The 14776-nt window shown below is 39.2% G+C and overlaps 1 protein-coding gene across 2 annotated transcripts in view; it reads right to left on the reverse strand.

The window, feature by feature from the left end:
• Positions 1–14776, reverse strand: part of LOC146678415 (talin-2) — a 100178-nt gene that overhangs the window by 49225 nt on the left and 36177 nt on the right. For both annotated transcript variants that reach the window (XM_085389064.1, XM_085389150.1), the window contains exons 3-6: positions 4745–4916; positions 3812–3909; positions 1485–1614; positions 1170–1322 (exon numbers count right to left, since the gene is read on the reverse strand). In XM_085389064.1, the coding sequence (XP_085245190.1) occupies positions 1170–1322; positions 1485–1614; positions 3812–3909; positions 4745–4880 (517 nt within the window). In that variant the 5' untranslated portion in view covers positions 4881–4916. The remainder of the gene's footprint in view (positions 1–1169; positions 1323–1484; positions 1615–3811; positions 3910–4744; positions 4917–14776) is intronic.

The following is a 14776-nucleotide window of genomic DNA, read 5'->3' on the forward strand; positions in this document are numbered from 1 at the left end:
GAGGCATAGGTCTATTATCTTTATTTAATGTTCACCATATACAATAGCAAGTTTGTTTTGTGTGTGTGGTTTATTTATTAATTTTTTTTTTTACAAGTATTTGTTTTTGATAAACACCAAATTGCATCTTCACATTCGTGGCTGGAAAAAGCAAATGTAAATACATTTTGCCCAATTAAGAAAAAAAAGGGCCACCTGTCATCTCTGTAGCAAATTTCCTCATTTGTGGCACGTGGCCCTTTTTTATAACTCAACTGTTTAAATTGTGCGAAAGCATAAAAGTTCTGCAGTGTTAGGGGCGTGGCTGCTTTAAGTGGCAGGTGGGTGCTGAAACAGGCAGCTGCTGTCTGCTACGCTGTAGCTAAACTCATAACAGTGTTTGCAGTGCTGGAGGCTCACTTTGCAGTTAACTGTACTACAAGCCAGTTTAACTATTTACCTATATGTTACTTAGCACTAATAAACAGGTATCTGTGGCTATGGATCCACCTTGCCACCCAGGTTTGGTAGGGCTGCATATTCCTCCAAATACCGTAACTTTTGGCTTCTGAAAGCTAAGACGGCTAAAATGCTAAATTGAGGTTTAAAGATGGGACTTCAAACCTGCTGTTCATGGTGGCTCCATCTTTGTTTTATATACATTATAAGCTTATGGGACAACAAATGCTGCAAAGTGAATTTATGGACATTTATTTGGATTTGACATCAACTATAATTACCATAAATTAAACAGACTATGGTCCCAACCAGACTAATCTACATCCCCTTATTCTTGAAATACAAGCAAGTCCATCTTTCCTGTCTCTATTCAGTCCTTCCCAGGTGAGGCTCACCTTTATTACAGAGTAAGGCTTTAATCTTCTGCTATATGTGAGGGAGTAAAAAGGGAAGGAAGCAGTGATTTTGCACACAGGCACAGAATAACAGCTGCATTCCTATCTTGGATGCAATATAGGCAGGAAGTGAGATGTTTTGACCTGGGATCAGGAGTTTAGATTTAGTACTCCCACATTCCAGTGAAAGCTGGTAGATATCGCAGAGAGCTGTGAACGTGGGCTACTAAACTGCCGCTTTCCATATATAACATGTTTCTGGTAAAAGACTTCACTTTAAAAAAAATAAAAAAAAATAGGGAAAACTTGTGTTTTCATTTTCTTTCTTGAACTCACAGTCATCGTCTGTGTGAAGCTTGGCTTTCAGCTTTTCCATCTTCCTCTCGTCTCGCAAAAGTGTTCTGTCTTTCTTCAGGGTACCCATGCCATCCTCCTTCTTCTCCTCCACCGTCTCCTGGATCAGAGAGTATTCCTCGTAGTTTGTAATGCCTGGGGAAAGAAAGGATTCCCATCAGAGATAGGAGGAAAAGGATTTCACATGGAAAGATTATTCTTTTCTTGTGTGTGTGTCCATAAAGGTTCAGCACAGATTCAACAGATTTGTAACACAGAGAGGATTGGCAGCACAAGAAAACAAAAGATATGATGTACCTATTCTACTGCATATAGTCACAAGCAGCTCTCCCACTGTTTTGGAGTCGTCCACCATGATAGTTTTGACAGCCCCATCCAGCATTTTAATTTTCTGTGGTCTTTGCTTCTTCTTGTATTCAAGAATATCCTGGTTGAAAACAAAAAAGGTAGAGAGAGGGGGAAAATGTGAGTAAAATGAAGAAAGAAGAATGAAGGGAGAGAGAGAGAGTCAAAGTAACTACTTAGAAAAAGATCACAAGCATCCAGGTTGCGTAGAGAGAGGGGAGAATAAAGGCCAGAAAACCGTATTTAACGGCTGCCTATCACAGCCTGCTGCTCCCCTCCAATCTCAACAATGAGACGAGATTTGGTTCAGAATAATTGGTCACAGTCATGCCTTCTACCTGGGTTGCCTTTGGTAGATTTAAAGAGGAGAAACCATTTAGAGCTGCAAAACCACAAGCACAAATGTACCGAGGGGCTGTGATATGCAGTTAAATAGAACACCAGAGTGTATCAGGCCTTTGGCAGTGAGAATCAGAGCCTCTGAAACAAGCTGGCAAGCGATCTAAAGCTGGCTATAGCACTTCTTTAAGGATCGCTTTTAAAATCTTCTTTCGATGTTCTCAGTGTCTTGGTTCCCAGTTTTAGCTTATGCTTTTATTTTCTCGGGGTGCTTCTTTGTTTTGTCTTCCTGTGCATGATGTGTGTCTGAATGAGATTTTTGGCAGCTGTTTCAATTTCTCTTTAGTGAATTTATGTCGATCGAAAATGTTTTTTTTTTTTTTTTTTTTAAAATCAGATAAAATGTTTAAATACGCTCAAACAATGAAGCATTTTGCTGATATATTCAACACTGCAAGGCTTTAACTCCCACTCCCAGTCTTAATGCCAGGTAACAGAAGTATTGTTAGCAGAGGCGGGAAGTAACAAAGTATCAAGACTTTGAAATTGTATTTAAGTAGAATTATTTTGTCCTTCCTACATTATAAAACAAGTACCTCTAACTTTGTACTTCTTATATTTTGAAAACAGGCTTGTTACATTACATTAGGTAACATCTGAGGGGAGATATTTCCTGCCATTACACACATTTAAACAAAACTAGACAATCTACTGGTGGATCAATCGATGGTTACACACTTAAAGGGGAGGGTGAAAAAGACAAAAAACAGGAAGAAAAAATACATAAAAAATACACAAAATGATATGACTTATTGTACTACACTCAGGGGTTATGGTCGCAATACTTCTGATTCTAACTAGCACTGCAGAAGAGGAGTGCGCATGAAGGGAGTAAACTCTTTTTCTTTTAAGTGACGGGTAATTTCAGATTTCTGGCAGCTCACCAAATATCAGCAAACACACAAAGTGCTGGTCTGTAGTTTGTCACACAGTGTGTCTGCTAACTAAATGTTCAGCTGCCGTATTTCCCAGGAAGGGAAAAGAATGAGCTCTAACTTTACAAAGAGATGGAAAGATATAAAGCCGGACAGCAGAGGGAGAAGGCAGCTATTCCAGGACATTTGATAATGTGGAAATTTAAAGCCTTTTAAACACATATGGGATTTATAGAATAATCTTGCTTTTTTCATATTGTGAAATATTCTGCAAATCAAATTAAAGTGCAAAGGTTTCACTGATCTGTTTGCAGTAATGCACCATGTTGGATTGGTGCAGCAAAGCTGTGCTGTTCATAGTCAATGTTATGTTCCATTGAGGGTAAATTATATTTAAGTTGATGATGCTGATTAGATTCACTCACTAAATTCCACCTTTATGGGAAATCAGCCATGATAACTCATATAATATCTGCGTATATTTGCTCAGGTGTGGTGGCAAAGTCACTCATCTATAATGCAGGCAAAGGCAAAGAGAGTTTTTCTCCGCTTCAGTTCTACTTAACAGATGTTCAAGCTGAATAAATTCATTAGAATTCGAATTTAGGTTGAAATGAGATTCACATTCCTTTGTATTAATATTATTTTTTATATTAGTATGGTGTTATTATGGCAGGAAGTTCAGTTAGCCTTTTATTTATTTGAGTTAAACCAGTACTTCCAACTTTTACAACTGTATTTTTTTATTTTTTTTTTTAAAACACAAGTATCTGTACCTCTACTTAAGTGAAGAGTGTTTGTAATTTTGCTACCTCCAATGATTAGAAAATGTGTGAGACGCTGGGACCACCAAGCATCAGTTTATGCTGTTTATGACACAGCGTTATTCACATGCGTGCGTGCGTGCGTGCGTGTGTGTGTATGTGTGTGTGTGCGTGTGCGTGTGTGTGCGTGTGTCGCCCCCATGATGCCAGTTATCCATAATTCACGGTTACATTTATTTACCCCATTGCGGAGCATGTAGTAATCCAGCGTCCTTCCAGATTCCAACCAGATGCCTTTTCTGGGGTCTTCATCCGAAAGAAACAGGCCATAGTCTGAAGCTGTAGCAGTGAGAAGAAACAACTCTACTTTAGACATTAAAGAACTGAAAATGACTCCCTAGGCCAGGATCAGATTAAATGACATCAACTCTATAATGACCCCTCTATGACAGCATTCACCACATGTTCTGTAACAATGGTCATAAGAGCGCAAGGCAAGTCTGTAAACATGGAAAATCAAAAGAGGGATGATGACTTTGGTGCTGCTGAATGGAACAGATAAGTCAGACCTGCTACTTGTGTAAAATGGAAAGCTAGCATTGGGGTCATGGAAGTAATGGCAAAAATTTCAGATTCCATGGTTGCTTAATTCAGTGGTTCTTAAACTGTGAGACTAACTTTGCAGAGTAAAGAGCCAATGAAATTAATTTTAACACGAATGTGATTTATGTAAAGCAAATTAAACACGATTTAATTGTCATATTGACATTTCAATCGCTGGATGTCAACTTGAATCAGTGATTGATACACAAAAACAAGTTGTTGTGTTTTTTGGGGGGGAGGGAGGGAGGGTCTGAAAGAAGGTTCATGTCTGAAGAAGTTTGAGACCCACTGACTTAATCAGAAGCAAAGCAGCCAAAATTGTGACATAATCTAATCCAAGCATTAGTTTATTGACTGCAATCCAATTTAAAGCAGTGTAAATGACATATAAACCTACCAAATGAGACTTTAACGTCTCTACATTTTGTAAATCAAATATTATCTAAGCCACATTTCCATCATATTGCTTTTTGCTGCAAAAGTCTTCACCACAGCCAGTAAAGTTTATACTTCTCTCTTTGTCTTTACAAAGAAAACCAAGTTTTTGCAACCAAGTAGAGTTAATTCTCACCCTGTCCAGTTTGAGCCTCTGGGACCCTCTCTCTGATGATCCTGCAGGCATCATAGACAGCTGTGGAGGGCTCAAACTGCATCGTCTTCACAACGTTGCATTGCCGCACGCAGATTTTCAGTGACAACGCCACCATCTTGCCAGGCGGTGCGGGCGAGCGCTGCAGCTACACCTGGCAAAAATCAAAGAGGTTGAGTTTATTAACAAGGCGCGAGTCTCAAATTTGAGCAGAGGGAAGAAACTCGTTGAACAGGATAAAAGAGCCAGATGGTGAAGAAGAAGAATGCCCCTTCAGTTGTTTTGGAGGGGAGGGTCTCTGAAACACAAATCTCTCTATGCTGTTTTTATATTCTAATATTTCTAATATATCCAGTGTGGCACCACTGTGGTGCTTCATGCACGGGAAAATGCATAACCTAAGCTCTTGTAGTATATCACTCTTTCATAACACATACTTAAGGAAAACATCTCCTTGCACCATCATAAACAATGAAATTTTCATGCTTCATAAAACAAAAAGGAGCTAACAAATTTATCACTTTTTGAAAATGGCCCATCTGGTCCCTGCTGGGGACAAAGAAAAAGTCTCTTCTCTGTGAAAGATTTAAAACTAAAGCAGAAAAGCAGCAACAACAACAACTGGAAGCAGAGAGGCAGCTCTCTACAATTGTTTTCATACTAGGTGGGTAAAACCCGCTTAAGTCGTTGATGTTTCTTTGCCAATGGGGGGGGGGGGGGGGGGGGGAAGCAGCAAGAAAAGCCTGCATGAAATTTCCTTCTTCAGAAAGGAAACAGAGCAATTTCCAACTAGAGCAGGGCGATATGGCCAAAAATATTTATCACGATATATATTTGAAAATTTGCGATAACGATATAACTGACGATATAATTGATGCGAGACAAAATACAACTCCACAACATTACTAGCGCAAAAAGACAACCTTCCATTTATTTTCACGTAAACAAGAAGCTGGTTTTTATGTACACTAAAGCTTTATAAAAAAATTTATCAGTGCAAATGCAAATTCCTTGCTGAAAGTTTAACCCAAAGGCATTTCCAGTAGAAATTGGCTGACATATCCTGAGCATAACCATGTATAATATCCACTGAAGTTAAAAAGAGGTGCTTTGCAACATTAAACTGCAGTGTGCAGTACGCATTTTTCGGACCATAAGGTGCACAGGATTATAAGGCACATTAAGCGAAACAAAGCAGTCAGATAAATCAAACTTTATTAAACTCATTCTTCTTGCTTCCTCCACTTCTGTACCATTGATTCATTAATGTTGAATTCTCTGGCAGCTGATCTATTCCCATGTTGTTGCAGTATATTAATGACTAACCTCGTATTGTGGATGGATTATCTCAGTTGTTCTCCTGACTGAAGTTTGGTCCGTTTACAGCATCCTGCCATGCGATTGCATTTGTCTCTAACCATGAGGAACCTTCACGTTAACTTTTATAAGTGGAAAAGTGTTAGTGTTCGTCCTCCAGCTTCACTGTTATGTTATGCTAACATAGCTGTGTCGCTAGCGATCACGTAGCACATCATTATATACCAGCTAGCCCAACTTCAGTAACCCTACAAACGTCACCACTGTTTAGTTTCCTGTCTTCATTTATGTTGGAAGTGATAGCAGAGCTGTACGTTTGAATGTTTTCAGAAATCTCTCAGTCAGAACATGCTATATCATGCTTAGGTAACTAGCGAAACTAGCGAGCTAACTTCCGCTAGCTTCCTGCTAACTTCTAACTCCGTTAAATGTAATAACTTTTGTTTTCATGGATGCCTGGAAGTTAAACTTTATAGTTACACCTGGTAAAGCAGCAATGCTGATCGTTTTATTAAAGATGAAAGAATTTAGACAGTTTTTAACTCTAAGTGATGCTGCAGTGTTGTTTGACCTGAAGCATACGGAGTTTAGGACCCAGATTACTCCCAGATTTAAGAGCATCTTAGTCCGACAAATACGACAATAACAACGGCCGCTTGCATGTTCTGCAAAAAAATGTGCTTTGTTGTGTATCTGACGGACAAACACCAAACCAGTTCCACATCATGGAAGTTGCACCATTTTTACAAACCAATTCTGGTTCCTCAACAATCGGCCATGTGCGTATGAAAACAAAGGCACTGCGCATGCGCGTTTTACTCCCATTCTATCGCGATATTTCATTTTCCTATCGTTGCCTAACATTATACCGGTATTACCGTGAACGGTATAATATGGCCCAGCCCTATTTCCAACTTATCTAAGATAAAGTCAACATGAGTCCTACATTGTTGAAATAACAGAATGCTTGATGTTCTCTTGCAACACGCAAACCAACAGTGTAAGAAAACACACGCTGTCAATCATCTGTCCATTCTTTTTTTTTTTAAAAAAGAAAAGAAAAGAAAGACAATACTGAGATGAAATAATGAAAGTCCTCTCACACACTGCTGCATTTTTATCTTAGATGCTATAAAAATGCTTGCTTTAACAATAGTTTTCAGCGTGTAACGTGCAATTTTAATCCATCTTAGACAGTTTTATGTCATTAGAAATGCACGAGGAGGAGGAGGATGCTCGTACACTTTCAGATTCAACACTGCTGCGATTCACAACTAAAACGGAGAAAAGGGAGAAAAGAGTCGTGACCTCGCTGACAGAGCACATCCTGTCTGTCACCAATGAGAACATATACCCTGTGGCACAGGAGAGTCAAAGGTCAGAGGTTAGCCTGGGCCATAGCTGAAGTACACAGGCAGCTTCCCCTCTGCTCCGCTGGCCTCTAACCCTGACTCAGACTCTCAAAATCTGGTTCCTATGTGAGATTAACTCGCACAAAGGATTGGAGCGTTCGTCTTGCACCATGTTGACATGTCACCGTGGTATTCTGAAGCCGGTAATAACACAGCCAGGCATTTTTCAGATATGCATCTCAAGTTGGGTAAAAAAAAAAAAAAAAAATCCATTATGTTAATATGTGTTGTGTCTCAGTTTAGCACTTGTTAAAATGTTCTATTAACAAACCATTTACGCAGACTTTCAAGCCTGTACATTCCTTATTGCTGTGTATTCCGTCTTAGTCAGTCAAGCCTTTTCCCAAACCTCCTGCTGATAGTTCCTGGAGCCAATCCAAACACTTCAACCGCTAACAACTGGCTCCTACTCAAAATATAAGAGTGTCAGATCATGACACTAGCAAAAACACCATCCTAAAATAGATATGAGCTGCTATTCTGGTGATCGCCCGCTAACCAACAATATGAAAACATCTGTCTTAAAAGACCAGTTATCAGCTATGAAAAAACCAACAAGGTGAGCTTGTGGGAACCCTGTCAGGGCTGAGGGTGATTTACACGTATATGAACAGATTTCTGGAATACTACAAATTCTGCATCGCTGCGTGAAGCATCAGCAGCATCTGTTTCAGAGTCACGGTCATGATTGTTTTGGGGTCTTTTTTTATATTCCCTTTATCTGCTAAGCTTACAGTGCTTTCTATCTTTTTGCCAAGAAACAAACTTTACAGAATTTCAGAAATGTAATCATCAGCCATTAGTGGAGAAAGATGAACAGGAGGAAAAGATAAACATTAACCCCATTTCCAAAAAAGTTGGGAATGCTGCGATCACAATAATAATGGAACCAATGATTTGCTTATAATTTAAAATCTTGATCTGGAATATGGCCATGTTTCCCACCAACCTGCATCCATAAGAACAACGATTCCTATACTGACGTGATGGGATTTAAGCTGCTTGATATGGAATTTCAAAAGTTTCTCTTTCTTCTAGTGCGGTCAGCGTTAATCTCGTTAAAATGACGTTAACGCCATAACCGCATTAACGCGGCAAATCTCTGTTAGCGAGTTAACGCGGATCGCCCCATGCGAGTGCTGCACGACGTCAGCGCGCTTAAGCTCGTTAATACGTTAGCGCTGTGCAGCCCCTGATGTCATTAATGTCATTTTAACGACATTAGCTGGCAGCACTACTTTCTTCATATCATTCACTTCATATGTATTCAGTAAAGGTTTTCAGTGGATGAAATATCTGGAATCACTCCAGTCCTTCAATTGAGCCAGCCCTCTTCTGCTTCCAAGGAGCCAGAGTTTCTTGCAACCTTTTAAAGTGCTCTTGAGCAATAGTTCAAAGTTTTTCTTTGGACATTTGCTACTTTTTCACACCAGTGATTGTAATTTTCTGAAGAATTTTTAAAATTCTTTTTATTTAAACAACATTCAAGCATTTCTGTAAAAAGGTTTGTAATATTACAAAAAAACTGTGACAGGGGAAACACAAGTAGATTCAGCCAATCACTAACAATAAAGGAGGTATGGCACCACAAGCACAAAAATCCATTTTTGACTGCAACTTTATGCATTTTCCCTGTTTTGAACATTTAAACTGTAGCATAACACATCTTATTAGTGTCAACCATGCTGCTGAAATGTTATTCTGTGCAGTCTCCCATTTCAATACAGGTGGCAAACCTGGCGATGGATAAGCACAGTGAATGCACAGTAAAGCCACACACCGTTTGGGTCCCGAGTCAAATCGGAAACTAAAAAAAAGAAAAAAAAAAGAAAAAAAGAACACCCACACAATCGGCTCACACAAAATCCTTTTAGCCTTAGCAGTAATATGAAAATTGGTTGTCACACAGCATGTTTTACTTATCCTCCTTTAAACCCTTTTGAGCTTCTGTAAGATGTGAATCCTCTGTGAATTATAATTCCATTTCACTGCACACAAACAACATATTCACGAGAGGAACCGATTTGTTTCCGTAAACAAACATGGCTAAAAACATCCCGAGCATGATAGCCGTCAAACATTTTACCTGCTAAAATCCAAATCACGCACGGTAAACCAAATGATGAGCTTGATTGAGAGCATGACACTCCCGATAAGGCCCATTACGCAAATATAAAGGTTCATCCTACATTAAGGCAAAGCAGCGTCTCTGTCGACGCCAGATTACCGGCAAAGCGTCCCATCGTGCATTTTCGCTTCTCTGAGATGAGAAAGGATTTGCCGAGATCAAATGTGATTGTAAAGCCCCCAAAACACTTGAGTACAGCCAACTCATTAGACCGCAACAAAATCCAATGAGGGAATACAGCTCCAGTGGGCATGCAGTACCAACTAACCTGCTCAGTAATCGTGTATGCACCTAAATTAAAGTGGCAACTCTCTTGATTTAGTTTTGAAAAAGAAAAAATGAATATTCAGACATAAAAAAAAACAAACACAAATTCTAAGAGGAACATAAATGACATATAAAGATTTTACCTCATTAGGATATTAAACTAATCTGTAAATAAAACTAAATTAAAAAAAATGCATAGCCTTCTTGAAGAAAAACATGAAGACAAAACCAAATCTTTTAAAACACCTGAGACTCGAGTCATGTGAGCAGCTAACATGAACCTGTAGCTGTTGACAAATCAAGTAGGAAATCCAATCAGTTATTGTAATTTGGAATGGATAGACTGGTGTTGTTAGCATGGCATTTAAAAACGTATTTTTTTTTTAAATTTTGGTATATTGTTAGTCAGCCAGATGTTAATTAAAAACGAGTGTGGGAAAACATTCTAATATTACAACCCTTAATTTCCCAGATTTGGTAGTATATTAGCCAAAGCAGCAGGTAAAAGACCAATTAATTGATCAGTTTACAGGCAAAGAGAAAATCTATGGGTCTAAACATTTTTTATGGCAATAACCAAACAAAGAACTCAAAGACTTGCATCTCGAGTTTCACTTGATTCGATGAAGAGGAGTTTTGTTTTCGGTGACTACAGTAGTCAGCTATTTCATTCTTGGCATAATTTTGCTCCATTCTGGCGAATCCATCTGGAGGCAGGCCCGTCTGTTTGCCTGCACACTTTGATTACCTGCTCATCTGCTTTTATGTGGCTGTACAATTCATCCACCTGCATCAGGGTGTTGTCAGTTAGCAGCATTTTCTGTCTATTTTATACACCTGCCTCTCAAAGCTACACCTAAACATCAAAGCTAATTGCCACCAAACAGCAGAAGAGGAGTTAAAACCACCAGAATGTGAGGAAACGTTAGCGATTTTTAGGAAAGGAGGCCCCTCGAGCAGAGGAAAAGGTGCCGCTGCCCTCACACACCGAACCACCAGTACATGTAAGAGTAACACAGACAGAGAACGTATAAATCCTTAATCATTAATACACTGTAGACTCCCACACTCAACACAAAGCCTCCGTTCCCCTCCTGACTTTAAACCCACTGCACCAGTTACACCTACACTCCTTTGATGTACTGCAGGCTCACATAACGACGAATATTCAACAGGACCGCTTTGCTGTAAACAACATTTTTCATGTGACGTACACCAACCATAGCAGAAACTCATTCAGGGCCAGTTTAATCACAGTGCACTGGCCCTGAATGAGTAATAAGTGTGGATTTTCAGAGAAGTGTCACTAAACATGATGACTAATATACATTGTTCTATGTATATGTTCTATAAAAGTCCCCTTTATGACCACTCAGTACATTTCATGCATGGATTTTGGGATGTAATAATCTAAATTTAAAAACAGTTTGTTTTACTTCAATTTCTTAACCTTCACTAATTAGCACTACAATCAAAGAGCGTTTTTCACCAGAAAATTGCAGGTTATTACAGTCTATAGCCACGTGGTACAGTTTGGCCCTCTAATTGAATATGTGGGTGGAACATGTCTGCTGGTGTCATTACTTTTAGATCCTGCATAACTTGGCACCCTCATAGCTCAGAAAATTTAAGGAACTGTAAGAGCGTGCAGTTCAAAATCAAGCTATTACATTTTCCTAACCCTACCCAAATAATGTTCACATCAAAATGAAATCAAAACCTTAAATTGATCCCAGCAAAAGCGCAACCCCAAGTCATCCTAATACTTGGTTAAACATCCGCACCTTTCTGTTAAATGCTCTGCATTTCTGATAAGAAACAACTTGATCCAACGTTAGTTCATTTTAGTCTTGTGCTCTTACCCAACTAGAATTGTGGGTGGGTGGAAACTATCACCTCTATTATTGAGCAGAAGCTGGGGTAAATCCTGGTCAAACTGCCAATCCATCCACAGGATTAACACAGACAGGAAACAAACACCCATAATCAATTTAGAAAATAATTAAAACAAGCCAATATCTATATCTTTGGTTAGTGGAAGGAAAACAAGGAGAAAACCCAGCAATGTCCCAAATAATCCACAGGTTAAAATCCAGCATATTCGAGCTGTGATGCACCGACACGCCATACTTATTCTTGATTCTCTGTCCTATGATGAATGCCATCACAAAGAAAAACTAAAGTAAGGAAAAATTCTTTGCCAGCAACAATGAGCTCAGATTTCAAACAAGCGAGCCCTGAAGGTCTTCAGCATTTTATCTACGTATCATATTTACCCTGAATAAAGGTGACAATGTACATGTACCTGCCGCCAAAGACTATGTCTGAGAGGCCGACAGGGAAGTTAATACCCTTCAACAGAATTGCCATGAGCAAAAGGGAAGCGCCGTGAATGTGTTAGCTTAGACACGTCCCAGGTGCATCCCTCGATCTCCTGCCACCTGATCTAGACAATACGACTTCTATATCCTGTTTAAAGTACTGAAGAGTGAGGAATTACTCTAGGCTTGTAGTTACTTGCAGCACTGTGCGACAATTTGTAGTACTTATGCTTTACTCATGCATTTCTATTTTGGCCCGTTTTAGATTTGTGTTTCAAAACAATTCCCCCAAGAGCCACACCTCTTAAACTAATCATTCAGGTATCGTCCATCCCATTGCCAAAGGTGTAAAGATGTGTTCTGATGTTATCCGTCTCTTCTAAACAATGGTCTACCTCCATCTCTCATCACAAAAGCTTTGTCAACATGGAAAAAGTCCCCCATCTCAAAGTGCACTGATACATTTACTTAATGTTTGCATTCATGTGAGTTACGAAGCCTGCAGGCTGTGTAACCCAGTCTATTCCTAAGACAGCACTTTGTAACAGACCTGGTACAATCTAACTTAAGGTAAGTATTCTGCCTGTGAGATAATACTGGCTTAAATACTAAAATAACAGAACACACCAAGTGTCTACACACAGTAAAGATGACAGATTACAGGATATGCTGTGTTGTAATGGAAGCTTTATTCGGTACGGTGTGCACCGATTCACCTGTGTCTATATTTTGGTAACTACCGGGTAATTCCAGCCGACAGGAGTCAGGGGTTTTGCCATACATCTGCCACTACACCTCTAGTAAATTAAGAAAACTACATCTCTATCAGAGAAACAAGATGTAGAGAGCCCTGATAATCGAATAGTGCATGCTTGTGTCTTCCCTGTATTTGCACAGACAAATAAATCCCACACATCTCAAATAGCGACTTACAGGTATCCCTAAACTCCAATATAAAAACTAACTGTATGTCACCACTTATTATAGCAAATCAACTGCATTGAATTGACTTTGTTGCCTATTGACTGTCCTAAATGAACGCATTATCTCAACTCTGTGGACACACTCTATCAATAATAAAATGACCTGCCAAGACTGCTGCCCTTGCTTTGGGTTAAGGATTAGGCTGCACTGACCTCCACTGGAGCTAGTAAATGCACATCCAAGAGAACAAATGCTGACAGATGCCAAAGGATGGGAGCTGTCAGTATGGTTTGTGTTAAGCATTGTGTCATTTGAGTTAGAAACTCAGAGGCACAGGGTTTGACACACGCATCACACCAGTGGAGACAGACAGCTCACAGAGAACATGAAAGAGTAAAGGGAAAGCGTGTTACATTTTGTAACTGTGCACAAAGAATTTGATTTCATGTGTAGAGAACTCCAAGACAAAGAGCTCGTGAGATAAAAGGAAAATTAGAACGAGCGCTAGAACATGTAGCTACCGCTCAATAGATCAATGAGGCAGAGTAGTGCCTGCTGGGAATGCCCATGCCCTATTACAGTAACATGTCCTCTAATCCAATAATAGAACAGCTTACAAGTCAAACAGGCCAATCCTAGAGGATTTCTGAACCAGACAGACAATCAATTCGATATTTGACCAGAGCATGTTAGTACCCTACACAAGGCCAAACTGGGCTAGTGCAAAGCCCATGTACACATAGTCCACCTGCCTCTCAGTTTATCATAGTAACATATAGCAACTTGTTGTTCCAGATGAACACATCACTTTCTAATTTGAAGTTAAAAGTTGATTTATTCTCTGACCCAAAGCACTGCACAAAGGCAGCGTGTATTTATCATGCCGTAACATTCACTGTGCACATGCCCCTAGGAGATTGAGAGCAATCGCTGTTCTTGTTCTTTTTTTTTTTTTTTTTTTTTAAAAAGAAACCCCTTTTTAAATGCTTGATAACAAATACCAAGATAACAAAGTTTTAATTAACCATGTCTGATAGCCAAAAAAAAAAAAAAAATCAGTGAAAACCACATACAAAAGCTAAAACTTACACTCTAGCCCCAGGGTGGAAAAACTAATGTGCTCCTAGAGCAGGTTACAAATTGCGATCCATCCATTTTTTATGCACTGCTAGCGAATAATGACCATGCTGTATAATGCAGTACTTTGTCAGGCTTCACCATAGTAATTCTGAGTGGGTTTAGTTGAATTATTATAAGGCGACACATGCTGACACTGGCTCTTAAACTCAAAGTCGCTGGCATAAGTTAGCATCTTTGTCAGTGGTTCTCAGTCTGAATGCTGCAGACTGGTTCAGAAAAAAAAAAAAACTTACAGCTTAGCATTATGAATAAAAATTGAATTAAAATTGAATTAAAATATATACTGATTAAATAACACAGAAAAACACTTAGAAGAGTACAAGCAGTGGTTACATTCATGTGAGACAAAGCTATTAGGATGTTGGCCAACAAGTGCGTTCTATCATCTAACACAAATGTAAGGATTCATTTTCTAACTTGATCTGTAAGCTCACACAATAATCGACGTAGAGGCTGCGAGAGTTCTACTGGAGGTAAACCACAGGAGGAAATGCTTGAAGCTTTG

The sequence above is a fragment of the Rhamphochromis longiceps genome, linkage group LG1 (assembly GCF_057381845.1).
Source record: "Rhamphochromis longiceps isolate RC_006_pf linkage group LG1, R_longiceps_female_GT1.1, whole genome shotgun sequence".
Lineage (NCBI taxonomy): Eukaryota > Metazoa > Chordata > Actinopteri > Cichliformes > Cichlidae > Rhamphochromis > Rhamphochromis longiceps.